The 14,428-nt window shown below is 34.1% G+C and overlaps 1 protein-coding gene across 6 annotated transcripts in view; it reads right to left on the bottom strand.

The window, feature by feature from the left end:
• MAP4K3 (mitogen-activated protein kinase kinase kinase kinase 3) overlaps positions 1–14,428 on the bottom strand; it is a 200,310-nt gene that overhangs the window by 43,405 nt on the left and 142,477 nt on the right. For 4 of the 6 annotated variants that reach the window (XM_058551375.1, XM_058551376.1, XM_058551379.1 and 1 more), the window contains 3 exons: positions 10,415–10,473; positions 9,051–9,113; positions 1,234–1,292 (listed from right to left, as the gene is read on the bottom strand). In XM_058551375.1, the coding sequence (XP_058407358.1) occupies positions 1,234–1,292; positions 9,051–9,113; positions 10,415–10,473 (181 nt within the window). The remainder of the gene's footprint in view (positions 1–1,233; positions 1,293–9,050; positions 9,114–10,414; positions 10,474–14,428) is intronic. The other 2 variants (XM_058551377.1, XM_058551378.1) reach the window with 1 other exon arrangement.

Genomic DNA, 14,428 nt, shown 5'->3' with positions numbered 1-14,428 from the left:
ATTTTATTTGCTAACCCACCATCAGGCAAACTTTCCTTTTTTGTCCATCAACAAATTAGGATAAACTATAAATAGTAAACAGTTACTATTCAGATAAAATTTCATTTTTCTACCAGGGAAATTTTACACTTATTTTTCCATTTTAGGAAACATAAATAAGGTTAATCATAAAAAAACCCCCTCATAGTATCAACTGAAGTTCAGCCTAAATCAAAACTAACACATTTCAAAGCCTTTTCCCTGTGCTGAGAAAAGAGAGTATATTTAAATTAAACATTTAGTTTATAAAACAGGAAAGAGAGACATGATTTTGTATTATTATCTCTAAATCTGAGCTACTTGTCTTTAGTCACCATTTCTCAACTGCTTAACTTAAAATATGAGTATGTCTATATGCCTTAGCTCTCTAATGTAACTGAAATTATATTTTGAAATTTTAAGTTGTTCTGATTATTAAAATAATATTTACATTGCTGGAAGATTTTGGCAATTTAAATAATATTTTCTTATAAATTAGCTGTTATAGTCTATCCACAAGCTCAGGAAAGGAGAATCTGCGGGGAACAGCAGAGTCCTGTCCCCATATCTTGCTAACTCAGGCCTATGCACAACTTAAACTGCTACACCTTGGAAGCTGCCTTTTCACCGCCGTGCTCTACCACCTAGACAGTGCCTGGTGTAGAGAAGGCCTTGAATAACTGCTGGATTTATTTCTTGCATGAATTGATAACTTTCAATACTTTAGACACATTTTAACCACTACCCAATTTTTAAAAGAGTCAACAGCTAAAAAGTTAAGATAAAGATTTCTAAACAGTATGAATAATTCCAGCTATTTTCAGAGGCCAACATACCTGGGAAATGTACCAAAGCAAGTTTTGTAAGGAATAAACAGGTCAACTTTACAAAATAAAAGAAATAAACTGCTGAAGCATATATTTATCTTCAGTTGTAATGAAGTTAGTTTTCTCTAACAAGTAAGCTCTACAACGCAGCTTGATATAAAAAATTTAACGTGACTGTCCTGTTATTACGACAATTATTGATTATGACAATTATGACAATTATTGATTAAATGATTAGCCAGGTAGCAATGGAAAAAAGTTAAAAGCATATTATAAAACATGTCTACCAGACTAATATAATTTACTACCGTAAATATTAAAATATAATATTTTAAGGCAACTTAATTATTCTTGAGTTTAAATTTAATTTTAAAGGAACTTTACTTACTTGTTTGCACCTAAAAAGTAACTACCTTGGTGTCCTTGTCCATATTCTAGTTGTAGATCCTAATAGCACAAAATAAAATATTTAGCAAAATAGTAGTATCATCACAAATCATGATAAACTAATATATATTATTTTTAAAAGAGAAACCCCAGACTGCAAATAAATCTGTATTGCTGTATGTTCTTAAAAAGAAGGCATGGTAGGACTTCCAACAATAAAAGATTTCAGAAGTTTGTAGTCCTGATTTATGTATTTTATTATTTAAGTTCAGTATTTTTCTGGGAATTCACTTGAATAATATACACAAGTCTTAATTATGGTTGTTGCTATTGTAATTAATATTTGTAAAAATCAGTTTTTCGAAAGAAAAAAGCTTAAATAAAGGCATTTATTCTCAAGCTATAATGAAGCAAAAATGATTACAGAAGAGAACAAGCAACAAAAATCTTGGTTTGACTTTGTATATAAGATCTGCAATAATTATGTATATATACACCTTCACATATTTCTACTACTTCTTCATGCAGGTGATAATAATGTTTTAAAGATATAAAATAGAGTCCTCTTTTTAGGTAAATTATATATGTGAACTTGCACAAGATTGGAAATTGCATTTAAGGACTTTTAATAATTTTTTAAAGAGTTAAGTAGCAAAACTTCAAATGAATATTATTAAAGTAGTTCCTCCACTGTTTAAATATTTCCATTGAATGCTGCAGGCTGTAGAGTTAAAAACTGAAATTTAAAGGGACAAATAATATATGTGCTCCACTCAAACCCCTGCTTGAGAAAAAAATATACTTTCCAACAACCATGGAGAGTACAAAGTAGTTTCCTTTTCTCTCCTTTTAAAGCCACTGTATTTCAAGCACTATTTTAACAATAAAGGGGGAATATTTAACATTTTAAATGAACTTTATTTTCATTAGAATATAGTGCACTTAAAGTGCTTCCTAATTTTACAATATAGTGCCAGATGCACACAAATTATTATTTTTTTAATTTTATTTATTTATTTACTTTTGCCCCCAAAGCCCCAGTAGATAGTTGTATGTCATAGATGCACATCCTTCTAGTTGCTGTATGTGGGACGTGGCCTCAGCATGGCCGGAGAAGTGGTACATTGGTGCACGCCCAGGATCCAAACCCGGGCCGCCAGCAGCGGAGCGCGTGCACTTAACCGCTAAGCCACAGGGCCAGCCCTGCACACAAATTATTAATTAGGACTTAATTAACACAAAAGTTACCTCCTTGGAGCAGCCTTCCAAGACTGTCCAGGATGATAGCTGCAACCTTCTCCATCCATGTCTCCATAGCATTTAACACATAGTTCTCCTCTAGCACTTACAGTGCATTTTAATTATTTATTTACAAGTCTATAAAAATAGCAGGCAGGCTGTGAGCTCCCCAAAGGGAAATTATTAAATCCACCTTTCTTCCCTACTTGCCCAAGGTCTGGCATAGTACCTGGCACACACTAACTAGCCCCTAAATAAATGCTTCTTCAAACGCCATTTGTTTATTCTCCTGTAAATAGATAACTAACATTTCAGCCTTGTTAAGATACACAAAGATAATTCTAGATCACAAAAATACTAATCCTAGGTATATGAGGATTCTAAGCAATACATTACATTTAAGTGAAGAGCACTTTAACATTTGACCACTCCAAGACCTGTCAAAAAAATATCTGATGAAAATCAAAATCCTGGTTTAGACAAGGGTCAAATTTTGTCTCCTTCAATATTTGTGTTCTTTCATTCATAATAATAAATGTTCTTACCAGTGACAGAAAAGAACACATCATAAACAAAAAAGATTAGTAGACTGTTACACCCGTATCACATGCAATTCTAATGACAAAGCACAGCTGTTCTCTTTAATTTATAATGATAATGTTAACAGGATGAAATCACTGTTATCATAAGACTGCCACAAAATTATTATGCAGCACAATTTAAGCAGTCATGACTTTATATAGGAACCTTTAAACGTTGGTATTCAGTAAAGAGAAGTACTAATCTCAACGACATGTTTCTAAACTCAAGTTTGTTTTCTTCAGCTATAGATAAATGGGCCCTCTACCGCACCAATAATCTCTTTAGCCCATATAATCTCTTAAGCTTTTAATCAAATGACAGCTTCCAAATGCATACATTTGTGCAGAGTGGCCATGGCTTCTGTTACATAAACACAGATGTGTCCTAAGACTGCACAGCTCATCTCATACATGACAATTACCAGGTTGATGATAATGATTAAAAAACAAAATCAAATGAGATCAGCAGTGTACTTAGGAAGGTAAGAGAAGAGTCTAAAATAACTAATGTAATATTTTAATAGAAAATTGGGCATAGGTTCATATACAGAATAACATTCAGGCCAGGGAGAGGTTGCAGACAGATTGCAGTCTGATGATTAAATGTGCCACGTGTCAAGCCCTACCAGGAAAGCCAAAATTGAAAGGTGCTGATTCTTTATTAATTCCTTTTCTGTAAATCAAGTTATGTCTTAGCAACCACGCAACACAAACAATGTGCTAGGCATGTCATCAAGTAAAAGAACTGCACTAAGTCCTTCTAATATATATCTAATCTTATTTACTTCAACTATTATTCGCCAAGCACCTATTAAACGGCAAGAATTCAGACAGTAAATCAGACAAGAAAAATGAGAAGAAATAAAAAAGAAGAAAAGTGAAAGCTGGGCAAAGTCAGTGGGTGTGCTTTCCAAAAAGGACTTGGAAGCTATTCTGTAATAGAAAAATGCTACCAATATTATGCTTGGAAAAGCACTCAAAATAACCCTAGACGATGGTATCACATGGCCATTCTTTATAAGCTAAACAAGAATACATTTAAACATGCCAGGATAGGCATAAAAAAAATTAGTAGCATAAATGAGGCATCAACTTATTAATGAATGACAATGTTAACTAAAGTCAGATAGGTAACAACATGGACTGAAAACATGCAACAGCCTCGTATAGATTCAACCTGAACATTCAAACAAAAATTTAAGATAGTCACCCTAGCCCAATTAAAATATCTTTTTGGGTCAGAAAGTCCTAACTTTAGTGATTCGTTTTAATGAAAGGGGGCGTATTTCTAAACCTAGGACAGAGCCTCTAAGAAAACATGGTGCCACAAAGAACTGAAAAAGAACAAAGGATATAACACAGAACAGTGGAAAAGGAAAATATAAGATCAAGAAAATCTTATTATGTGTTTTTATCCCCCTTAGGAGATTACAAGGTCTATATCTGATGAGAAAACAGCAGGAAGTCAATAGAATCAATACAGTTGGCTACAAAAACACAAAAGAAAAAACACTTCAGCAACATATTTTAACCAAGAAAAAAGAGAACAGCAGAAAAGGAGAATTTTTTTTCTCATTAAAAAATGAGAAAATTATGGCACGAATAAGGTCGTTAGGAGTTATCTTTTAATGTGGTACATAATTTACAGAAGTAAAAAGGGATTGAACCCTGGATAATTCAAAAAAGATATTTTTATTTTTTAACAAGTCAGAAAAGCAAGTGGGATCAGAACACTAACTGACGAAGCAGTATTCTGACTACTAAAAGCAGAAGATTTAAGGGGATTCAAACTGAATAACACGACTTGTACAGTAAGCTTGGAAATGAGTATCAGCAGGTTAGGTCTGACATTCTAAAAAAATGTCCTATCATCTTGCAATTATGAAATGAGTTCTCCCTAGAAATTGTCTTCATAAACATTCGTTAAGAAAAGTGACCACAAAACATAAATTTTATAATCAGTAATAGTATAACAAATTTAAAATAAACAAAGTTGGCATTTATTGTTTCTTTTTCAAAATAAATTTAACCTTATAGACTTTTTTTGACTTAAGTCAGGGGTAATCTTAAAGTACTTTTGTTATGTTTACTGATAATGATCAATCGGGTATATCTTTCTGATATGCTTTTAATTATAATTTAAATATTGCATTCTTACTTTTTCAAGTACAAGTTTCTTCAGAGCGATGATTATGTTACTACTTATGTTCCTCCACAGCAATTAACATAGTGTTTTACGTATAACTAATTTTCAATATATCTTTCATTGGTATATGGGCCAAAATATCCAGCAAAACTAGGCAAATTAGAAAAAATTAACATCAGCTGAACAGATGTGTAATATAATCTTTTAATCTAAAGATAGCACCTTATAGATCAGATAAATCCATTTTTATGGTTAGGGGCAAAACTTACTATTTAATTATCACATTATGGCTAAGTTTTTTGTTTGTTTTTGTTTTTTTGTAATTCAAGCACCTTTCAAAATTTAAAGACCTTTTTTACTTACTAACAATCCTAAAAATCGAGCTCTGTTCTTCTGGTTTCACTATATTATGATTATCTTTTTAAAAAATCCCTTTATTGTAGTAATAAAAACTGGGGTGTAATATTCTAAATTTATTTACAAAATCATAAAATGAATACACTTAGCACTTAAAACATTCAGAAGTTGTGAAACAACATTAAGTTTGACTAATCAAATGAAACTTTTAGGTAGCAAGGTCTTTAAGGCGGTAAATGTTTCTTTTGGGTCCCAAAAGAATTAGGGCTGTCATCTTGGTGCCAACTACCTACTAAGATGACAGTCAGACATTTTGGGTTCATCAGGTTTCTAGTGGCCAACAACAAGTATTGGTAAGAGTTGAAATCTTGTTTACAGTGCCAAGGTTTTAGGACTAATGAAATTAGGGGCCTGAAATAACTATGGACACTTCATCTCATTAGGATGGCTATTATTAAAAACACACACATACATAAAAACCAGAAAATAATAAGCATTGATGAGGGGATGTGGAGAAACTGAAACACTTGTGTATTGCTGGTGGGAACTGTAAAATGATGCAGCTGCTATGGAAAACAGTACGTTAGTTCTCTAAAAAATTAAACCTAGAATTACCGTATGATTCAGCAATTCCACTTCTAGTTATATATCCAAAAGAACTGAAAGCAGAGACTCAACAGATATTTGTACACCCACGTTCATGGCAGTATTATTCACAACAGTCAAAAGGTAGAAGCAATTCAAGTGTCCATCGATGGATGAATGGATAAACAAAATGTGGTATACAAATACAATGGAATATTATTCAGCCTTAAAAAGGAAATTCTGACACATGCTACAACACGGATGAACCTTGAAGACGTTATGACATTATGCTAAATGAAGTGAGCCAGTCACAAAAGGACAAATGTTGTTATGATTCCACTTACATGAGGCACCTAGAGTACAGAAAAATTCAGAAACAGAAAACAGCATGGTGCTTGACAGGGGCTAGGAGAAAGGGGAAATGGGAGTTACTATTTAATGGGTAAAAAGTTGCTGTTTGGGAAGATGAAAACGTTCTACAGACAGACAGTGGCAATGGCTGCACAACACCACGAAAGTACTTAATACCACCAGACAGTACACTTAAAAATGGTTACAATGGTAAATTTTATGTTATGTATATTTTACCACAACTAGAAAAAGAACTACGAAACATATAGTTGATTAAAAGAAGAGAGAGCACAAGCGTGAGCTCAGTATTAGTGGAAAAACATATTGACGATGTTGGGTAGAGGCAATACAGCATAATGGTTTAGGTTTGAATTCCTGAGCCAGGCTGCTTAGGTCAAATTCCAGCTCTGCTATTCTTTTGCTGGGTGGCAAGACCAATTTCAGCTTCTTTGAGCCTTAAATCCCCTCATTTGTAAAACAAGGATTATAAAAGTTAATATATTTAAAGTGTTTAGAATAATGCCTGATATATAAAAAGGTCTAGATAAGTGTTAGCTTTTATCATTAGAAGTGAGCTTTTTAAGATTGATTTTATAAATGGTAAGATCTGACAAATAGTTCATTCATCCCTCTTCTGCCAGAATTAGCCACAAAGTTAATTGTCCCTAAAGCTTCCCTCTGTCACAAGACCCCCTGCCGACTGTTCCCCCATCACAAGAAACTCCTGATTATTGGGGGAGGAATAGTTCTAGGGAACTGAGCCATGATAACTTATTCAAGTACCCAAACAGGGTACAGAAAAGAATAGTTGTAACTCTTAAAGTACTATGTTTCTGGTTTTGTTGCTGTGTTTTCTAGAGAATATTAATAAATAACAGAGTCAATTTAACTTTTGATTCTGTGGTCTTTTACTTCCAACACAAATTTCATTGACTGTCTAACCTACATAGGTCTAATTCTGAAGGAATTTTCAATCCAGAAATCACTGATAGTGTTTTCTTCAGGCATTTCACCTCACTTGCCCCCTAGGATGGTTAATTCTCCATCTCTCTGGCCTCTCTGGGGCATTTGATGAATCTCTCTTTTGTGACAGTGCATCTACTGATTCTTCTAGCTTTTCAACGGCTTCTTCCCTCCCTCCAATGTTGGTTCTACCTTGGACCGCACAACACAGGCATCATCCATCGTGGTAACCAGTTTTCTGCACTCTTTCCTTCTTCAGACCTAATTGGGGAATACACGCAAGCTCATGGTTTCACCTAACATTTCCTCTTTGATGACTTCAATCTTCCTCTTCCAAGACAATCCCGTAATACCAGTAGTAGTATGACCATCTCATAATTTCAGCTCTTTATCTGCCATCTCTCTGAACTGTGGTCTGTGCCAATGACTATTTCCACATTAATTCCCATGAAACATAGGAGGCATCTGTCCATTCTCTTCATGAAGAATCTATAATGGTTCCTACACAATACTGAAATCAGTCTTAGTCCCTCCCAGAAGCCAGATAAGCCACATTAACCCAAAGGTTTTTCTCCTTCTCTGATTTCCACAGTAGCTACTATATCTTAGCCTCTCCTCATCAACAGTCACCACCTGGCAAAATTTTGGCACTCCACTATATATTTTGTTGCATGGCTAAGAGTTTATAGGTGCAAGTATTTTCTGCCCATCAAGACAGCAACTTCCTTAAGAGAGACATGATGCCTAAAATCTCTTTTACGTCCTATAAATGTTATAGGGCACAGATTTAAGAATTTATCTTTATTATTAAAAGAATCATTTAAACCAACCAGAATAGAAAGAGATATGTTACTAAGGCAGAGAGGAAGGAAAGAGAAGGAAAATCCCCTTGAAAAGGCAGAAAAGTAGAATCTAAGAGTAAATATGGAGGCAACTTGGGGCCCTGGCCAGCTACAGAAGTAGAAAGAATCATTTATTTAATATCTACCAGGGTTAACTGCCCATCTTTTCTTACCTAATGATAAGACAGCCTTAATATTTATAACTTCAGGGGGGCTTTATAATCCAAAGTTTGGCCTGAGAAAACTGGATATAACATAATGCTACAAAGTTACAATTTCATCCGAGACTGATTTCACTGTTAATTAGGGGTAAATTACTTTTTAAAATTATATATATATATTAGATATGTAATGAAGTTGAATAGTTTTATATATATAAATGGATACGTACATATGGATGGCTTCTAGTTCATAAAACAAGTCACATTATTAAAACTGGACATTTTTATATGGGAACGTAATTCCTAAAAAAGCCCTGCATATTTGAGTGAGAAAAGGAAATGTTTCTCATAAAAAAAGAAAAAAGATTTTTATTTTTTATTATAACATTATATTTGAGTAGATATATTTATTTAACTTGTCATGGAAAAAAAACTGCTATAATCCTTAACATACGGAAGCTTGTTAAATGGCAGGAACTTACAAAATAATGCTTAAACTGGTTCATTAAAATTGGACAAAACGTTTGATCAAAAAAAAAAAACAATTAAGACTAAAACAATGCTGACAAAGAAAATCAGAAGATGAGAAATACCAGATTAGATCTTGCAGTGTAGTATATTTCTTCTGAACTGTCCAAAAAACCATCACTGTCGGGCTGTTTAGCAGAGACCAAGAAACCCAAGTTATTTACACTTAGACTAAAAGCCACAAATTCACAAGGGGAAACTTTCACAAGTGAAGTAAGTCCTGCTAACATAATTTTATTAAGGCAAATGCAAAGTCAAATCATATTAAGGAGCTTCTAAAAAAAGCAACATTGCAACAACTTTGCTCTATGATGCAGTTATCAAATTAGTATAGAATTTAAATACATGCAATGCCAACTTAAAAAAAGAAACAGAAAATAAACTCAAACTGCCTTAACAAAATATAATTAGCATTTATAAACATCATGACTACTTTTTCTTCTTAACCTTCTCCATCCTCTACATAAATGTCAGGCTTAAGTACTATAATATGATCATTTCAAGAATTTTTCTTTAACATTCCTTTCCTCCATGCTGTTATACTGAAGTAGAATAACTCCGTAAGTTAAAGGTTCAAGACTCTCTTTGTATGCCTTTATTAATCGAGTGGGTTAAAATAAGCATTAAATTTAAGAAGTTCCCACTTCAATCCTTAGTATTTATTAACAGTTACTTTCTTATTATCATTAAATAGAAAAAAAAAATAAAGCATATAATCTAGAGCTCTGGTAAAGTAATTTCATTAGGATTAATTTTGTTTGTTTTTTAAGTCTTACTTTTTTATTCTTCCATAGACTATTAACATCTCAAATATTTTCAAAGCATTTTGCTTCTAAGACTGCATCTAATCACATTATCATATATCTGGAAAGGAGTATACAAAACATTAGCAAAAAAATAACCATGAAAAGAACATTCATACAGTTAACAAGTCTTAAACAAATGACAAACGATCTACTATGCATGCCTAGTCTCGCCTGAGTTTCAGTACTCCAAACAGATTTGACTCTACCCTGATGTTCAGAAAACTGGCGTATACTCTTTAAAGCCTGCCCATAAATTTAGTGAGAAGACGTGCTTTTACTGGTCCAACATTCTAGTTTAAAACTGTGGCATTTATCCTAATACATACATACACAAAAAGCTCCTCAAAAACTGAAAAACAAAAATGAAAAAAAATTAAAGAGCCAGCATTAAAAACATTTAATCAGAGAATGGTAAAACTAGTAAATTTCTCCTAAAATAATTTTGAAAATATTCAATCTCAGCAACACAGATTTATTTCTGAATTTTAGAATTACTTACCTTTTTATTTCCCCAAATGCTTTTGAAAATATTAATAACTAGCTTTTTTAGTCAGTACCAATATATCACAGACTAATTAAAACATATATTTTCAGTGTTAACATCCCAAGACTATACTACTTACAAGTTCATGGTGTGGTTCTGTCTCCTTCCTTAAGGGTGGATCAAATTTTATTTGGCCAACTAAAAAAGAAAAAAAGTGAAGCCATGATCTGTTTTTATATTCTTAATGATATAACAATTTTAAAAGTTACTCCATGGCAAAATACATTTAATTTTACCATCTACCATACACTGATCACAATCCAAAGATTTAAATAAAGAATCTGTTAGCTGGAAAAAGCCCAAGAAAGTCTCAACTATTGAAACTTAATCTGTTAATCCTAGGCCTTTTCCACAGTAAAAAAGAAGATGATTAGCGAAGTTATGTGTATAATACAGTCAGGATCTAACTTGCTACTTCATTGTGACCCAGCATAAAATAGAGACAACCTTAACTCAGGACTTAGGTAGACAGACAGCAATTGAGGCAGAGTACTTTTGCAAGTCAGCCTGCAATATAGCTTCTAATATTCCTGCCTCCTGGTGTTCATAAATTTGTGTAGGCCCTTCCCACATCCCCAGAGCTGGCCTTTGTGACCAAATGAATATGGCAGAGTCATGGCATACCAATTCCAAGATAAGGCTTCAGTCTTGGGCTCTCTCTATTGATCACTTGCTCTGGAGGAAGTCTGTTGTGAGCAGCCCTAAGGAGAGGCTACATGGCAAGGAACTGAAGCCTCAGGCTAACAGCTACGTGAGTAAGCTTCAAAGCAAATCCTCCAGTCTCGTCAAGCCTTCAGATGACTGCAGGCCCAGCTGACATACTGACTGTAACTTCATGACAGATCCTGAGCCAGAACCACTCAGTTAAGGTGTCCTGGATTCCTGACCCTCAGAGTATGTGTGAGATAATAAGTGTTTATTGTTTTTTTTTGGTGAGGAAGATTGGCCCTGAGCTAACAGCTGTGCCAATCTTCCTCCATTTTGTACGTGGGATGCCACCACAGCATGGCTTGATGAGCGGTGCATAGGTCTGCACCCGGGATCCAAACCCGCAAACCCCAGGCTGCCGAAGCGGAGCTTGCGAACTTCACCACTATGCCACTGGGCCAGCCCCAGTGTTTATTGTTTTAAGCTGCTAAATTTTGGAGTAATTTGTTATACAACAATAAATTACTAATACACTGCTGTTGCTAAAGTATAAACTAGTCAGAGCAAAAAAAATTAACTGTACTACATTCACCTTTTCCCTTTCTATTCTAATGTATTGAATGTCTCACTTCCTTTACCTTTAATTCCTATATCTCATTATCATTATCTGCTTTTATAACCTGGGTACAGCATTCAAGATCACTAAGATAAAAACAGAGGCACTAATATAAAACATTAAAAAGAAGAAAAACAGACAGTCACAAATATATTACAGTTCAACTAGTAAAAGCTTTGCCAAAAAGCAATTCTCAATCACGGTAGGGAAATGAGTGAGATTTCAAAGCATAATCACTTTTATAATTCTTTTGATTTTAGCTTAGTATGCATGATTTATTGTGAATGTTAATACCAATTAAAGGAGATCACGAGATTTGTGTATTTAGCAATAGGAGGCACAAGTAAAAACAGCTGAGAAACACAGTCCTATAAGACCTCCAGTTGTGTGTGAATGTGTGTGCTTTACAGTTATGAACTAGATATCAGATTTTGGCCCTTACAGATACGTAGGCTCTTCCATAATGCGTTCCTCATACCTGTTCACATATAACCACACATCAAAAGTTACAAAATAACTTTTAGTAAGGTATTAAAACCAATATATACATTACCTTGATTGAGGTCTATTGTATGGCTCTTACTCATACCTGTCATCAAATAGCAAAACTAAATCTGTAATAAAGTTACATGAGGACAGTTTTGTACATCTATCTGCCTTGTGTTATTGTCACATGTGCACATGCCTGATTTCCCCACCAGACTGTATAACCACTGAGCGCAAGGGATGTTGTCTTAAACTAACTTTCGTAACAAGGACAGAACCCTGACTGTAGCAGGTGTTCAATATCCCTGTACTCTTGGACGGAGCACTACTCTACTCTGTGGGAATGTATTTCCAGAAAGGGGAGCCCATATAGCAAAGTCATCAGGGAGATTCATTCTTCACACCTTACACTGGTGTCACTCTTCTGTCCTTTCAAAATCCCTAAAGTTATGACAAGCTTCTGCCACAGAATCTTCAGCAACTGTTCAAATAATTATTGGTCAATCATTGCAGGCTGTAGTGCTGCTTATGATGTTCTTAATAACATCAAAAACTCCTACTTATCTGTAATTGTCTATTGGTCTTGATTTCTGTTTCCTCTACCATTTCCTTGAATGTATGTCAAGCCACACACCATAAATTTATATGTTAATATCCGAATGAAAATTCCTTCTTAGCTTCTTTGAAACAGCTCCAACATTATCACTTGCTGACCCTTCAGTAGCCATTATGGGTCAAAACTGATCCTACTATGGCAGACAAGAACAGCCCCAGAATTATTTTTTCTTAAAGCAAGTCTTTGCTTATCATATTTAACTGAAGGTAGAGGCGATTTCTTAAAAGGGAAAAAGCAACACCCTTTCTGCAAATGATTCAGTTTTTACATACACGTTGCTTAAACATCATTTAGTTTAATAAAGAGAAAACCTTGGTTGCATGGAGAGACACCACGTAATTTTAAACATGAAACATTATCAAGAGGAACAAATATATACAATTACTAAAATAAATTATTTTTCCAAAGCCTGTCTTTATAGTTAATAGCATTACTGAATATTCCATATATCACATCTCACATGAAATCAAAATAAGAAAGTAGATATTAGAACACTGCCTAAGATTTAAAAGCCTCAAATATCAAACTCACAAATTATTAAAAGTAGTGTTTTAATCCTGTTGCTATCTCAACATACTAGAGGGGTACGACACCCTTCTTACTGGCAAACAGGGGAGAAGGGAAGATGCCCATCATGCATCACCTGCTCCCACCAAAAGGAGGGCGTATCAGAATTTCAGAAAAATTTGGGTATAGAAATTTAATTTCAAATAGCATACATAGGCAGATACAGTTAGGAGTTGACAATCACTGATATAAATTGGTAAAAAATATGATCCAGAAATAAGTGCACTTTGCAATAAAGGGCCTGACAATATAATTTTTCAATTGAATCAGATAACAAGATAGAAAATACCTTAAATTAGATTTAATGGTACTGAACAAGTAAAGTTTTCCAAATCAACTACAAAGACATCTCTAATCACATTTTGTATTATTAAAGAAATGACAAAGACATCCTATATTTTACATATTAAAAAACAATAACAGGAACTGCTTAGGTTCTAAGGTTGTCATTTTCAGAAAAATACTTTTGGGGAGAAATTAGCAAATTTAAATCATGTGGCTTCAGATGGAGGTAATTATGTGACCATATAAAATTTAAAGGTTATTTTATATGGTCACACAATTGTTGGCCAACAAAGTACCAAATCCCAGTCCCAGGCTTTTTGTACAATGCACCGTGCTTTCTTTTAAGAGTTTCTTCCTTTTAAGAGCATTTCCAGGTAGCACCAGCACAAAACTTTGCCTAGGAACTTAATACACAGTGTATGGTCCAGCCAAAATTTCAAAGGAAGGTTCACAAAGGACCGCCGGTGTAAAGGCCACACAAGTGTCCTGAGGTGGTTTCTGAAATGGAGCAGTGTTTGTGCCAGACCACTGGGCTAAAAGTTGGGAGATCTAAGGCTTGCTGTTAACTCTGTGTATTACTCCATCCCACAGACAAGTCTATTCATCTCTGTATTTCCTTTTTGTTTTCTATTAAATGGTGAGAGTACCTGCCCTTTCTTACCTCACTTAGCTTTTAAGATGAAGAGATGGATTCATCTTAGAGTATGAAATGTATTATTATTATCATTATTAATCTAGCCAAAAATTGGGAACAGTTTCTTAACAGTAGTTATCTCAAGTTACCACATTACCTAATTTCACTAAGGTCATTTTGGATTTCAGGTCCTCAGGATCAATTTTTAACTCACAGAAAACTGTTATCATAAGCTTGATTG

Source organism: Diceros bicornis, chromosome 12 (assembly GCF_020826845.1).
Source record: "Diceros bicornis minor isolate mBicDic1 chromosome 12, mDicBic1.mat.cur, whole genome shotgun sequence".
NCBI classification, from domain to species: domain Eukaryota; kingdom Metazoa; phylum Chordata; class Mammalia; order Perissodactyla; family Rhinocerotidae; genus Diceros; species Diceros bicornis.
Note: the sequence above shows the minus strand (reverse complement) of the source record. Positions and strands in the feature narration are given on the sequence as shown.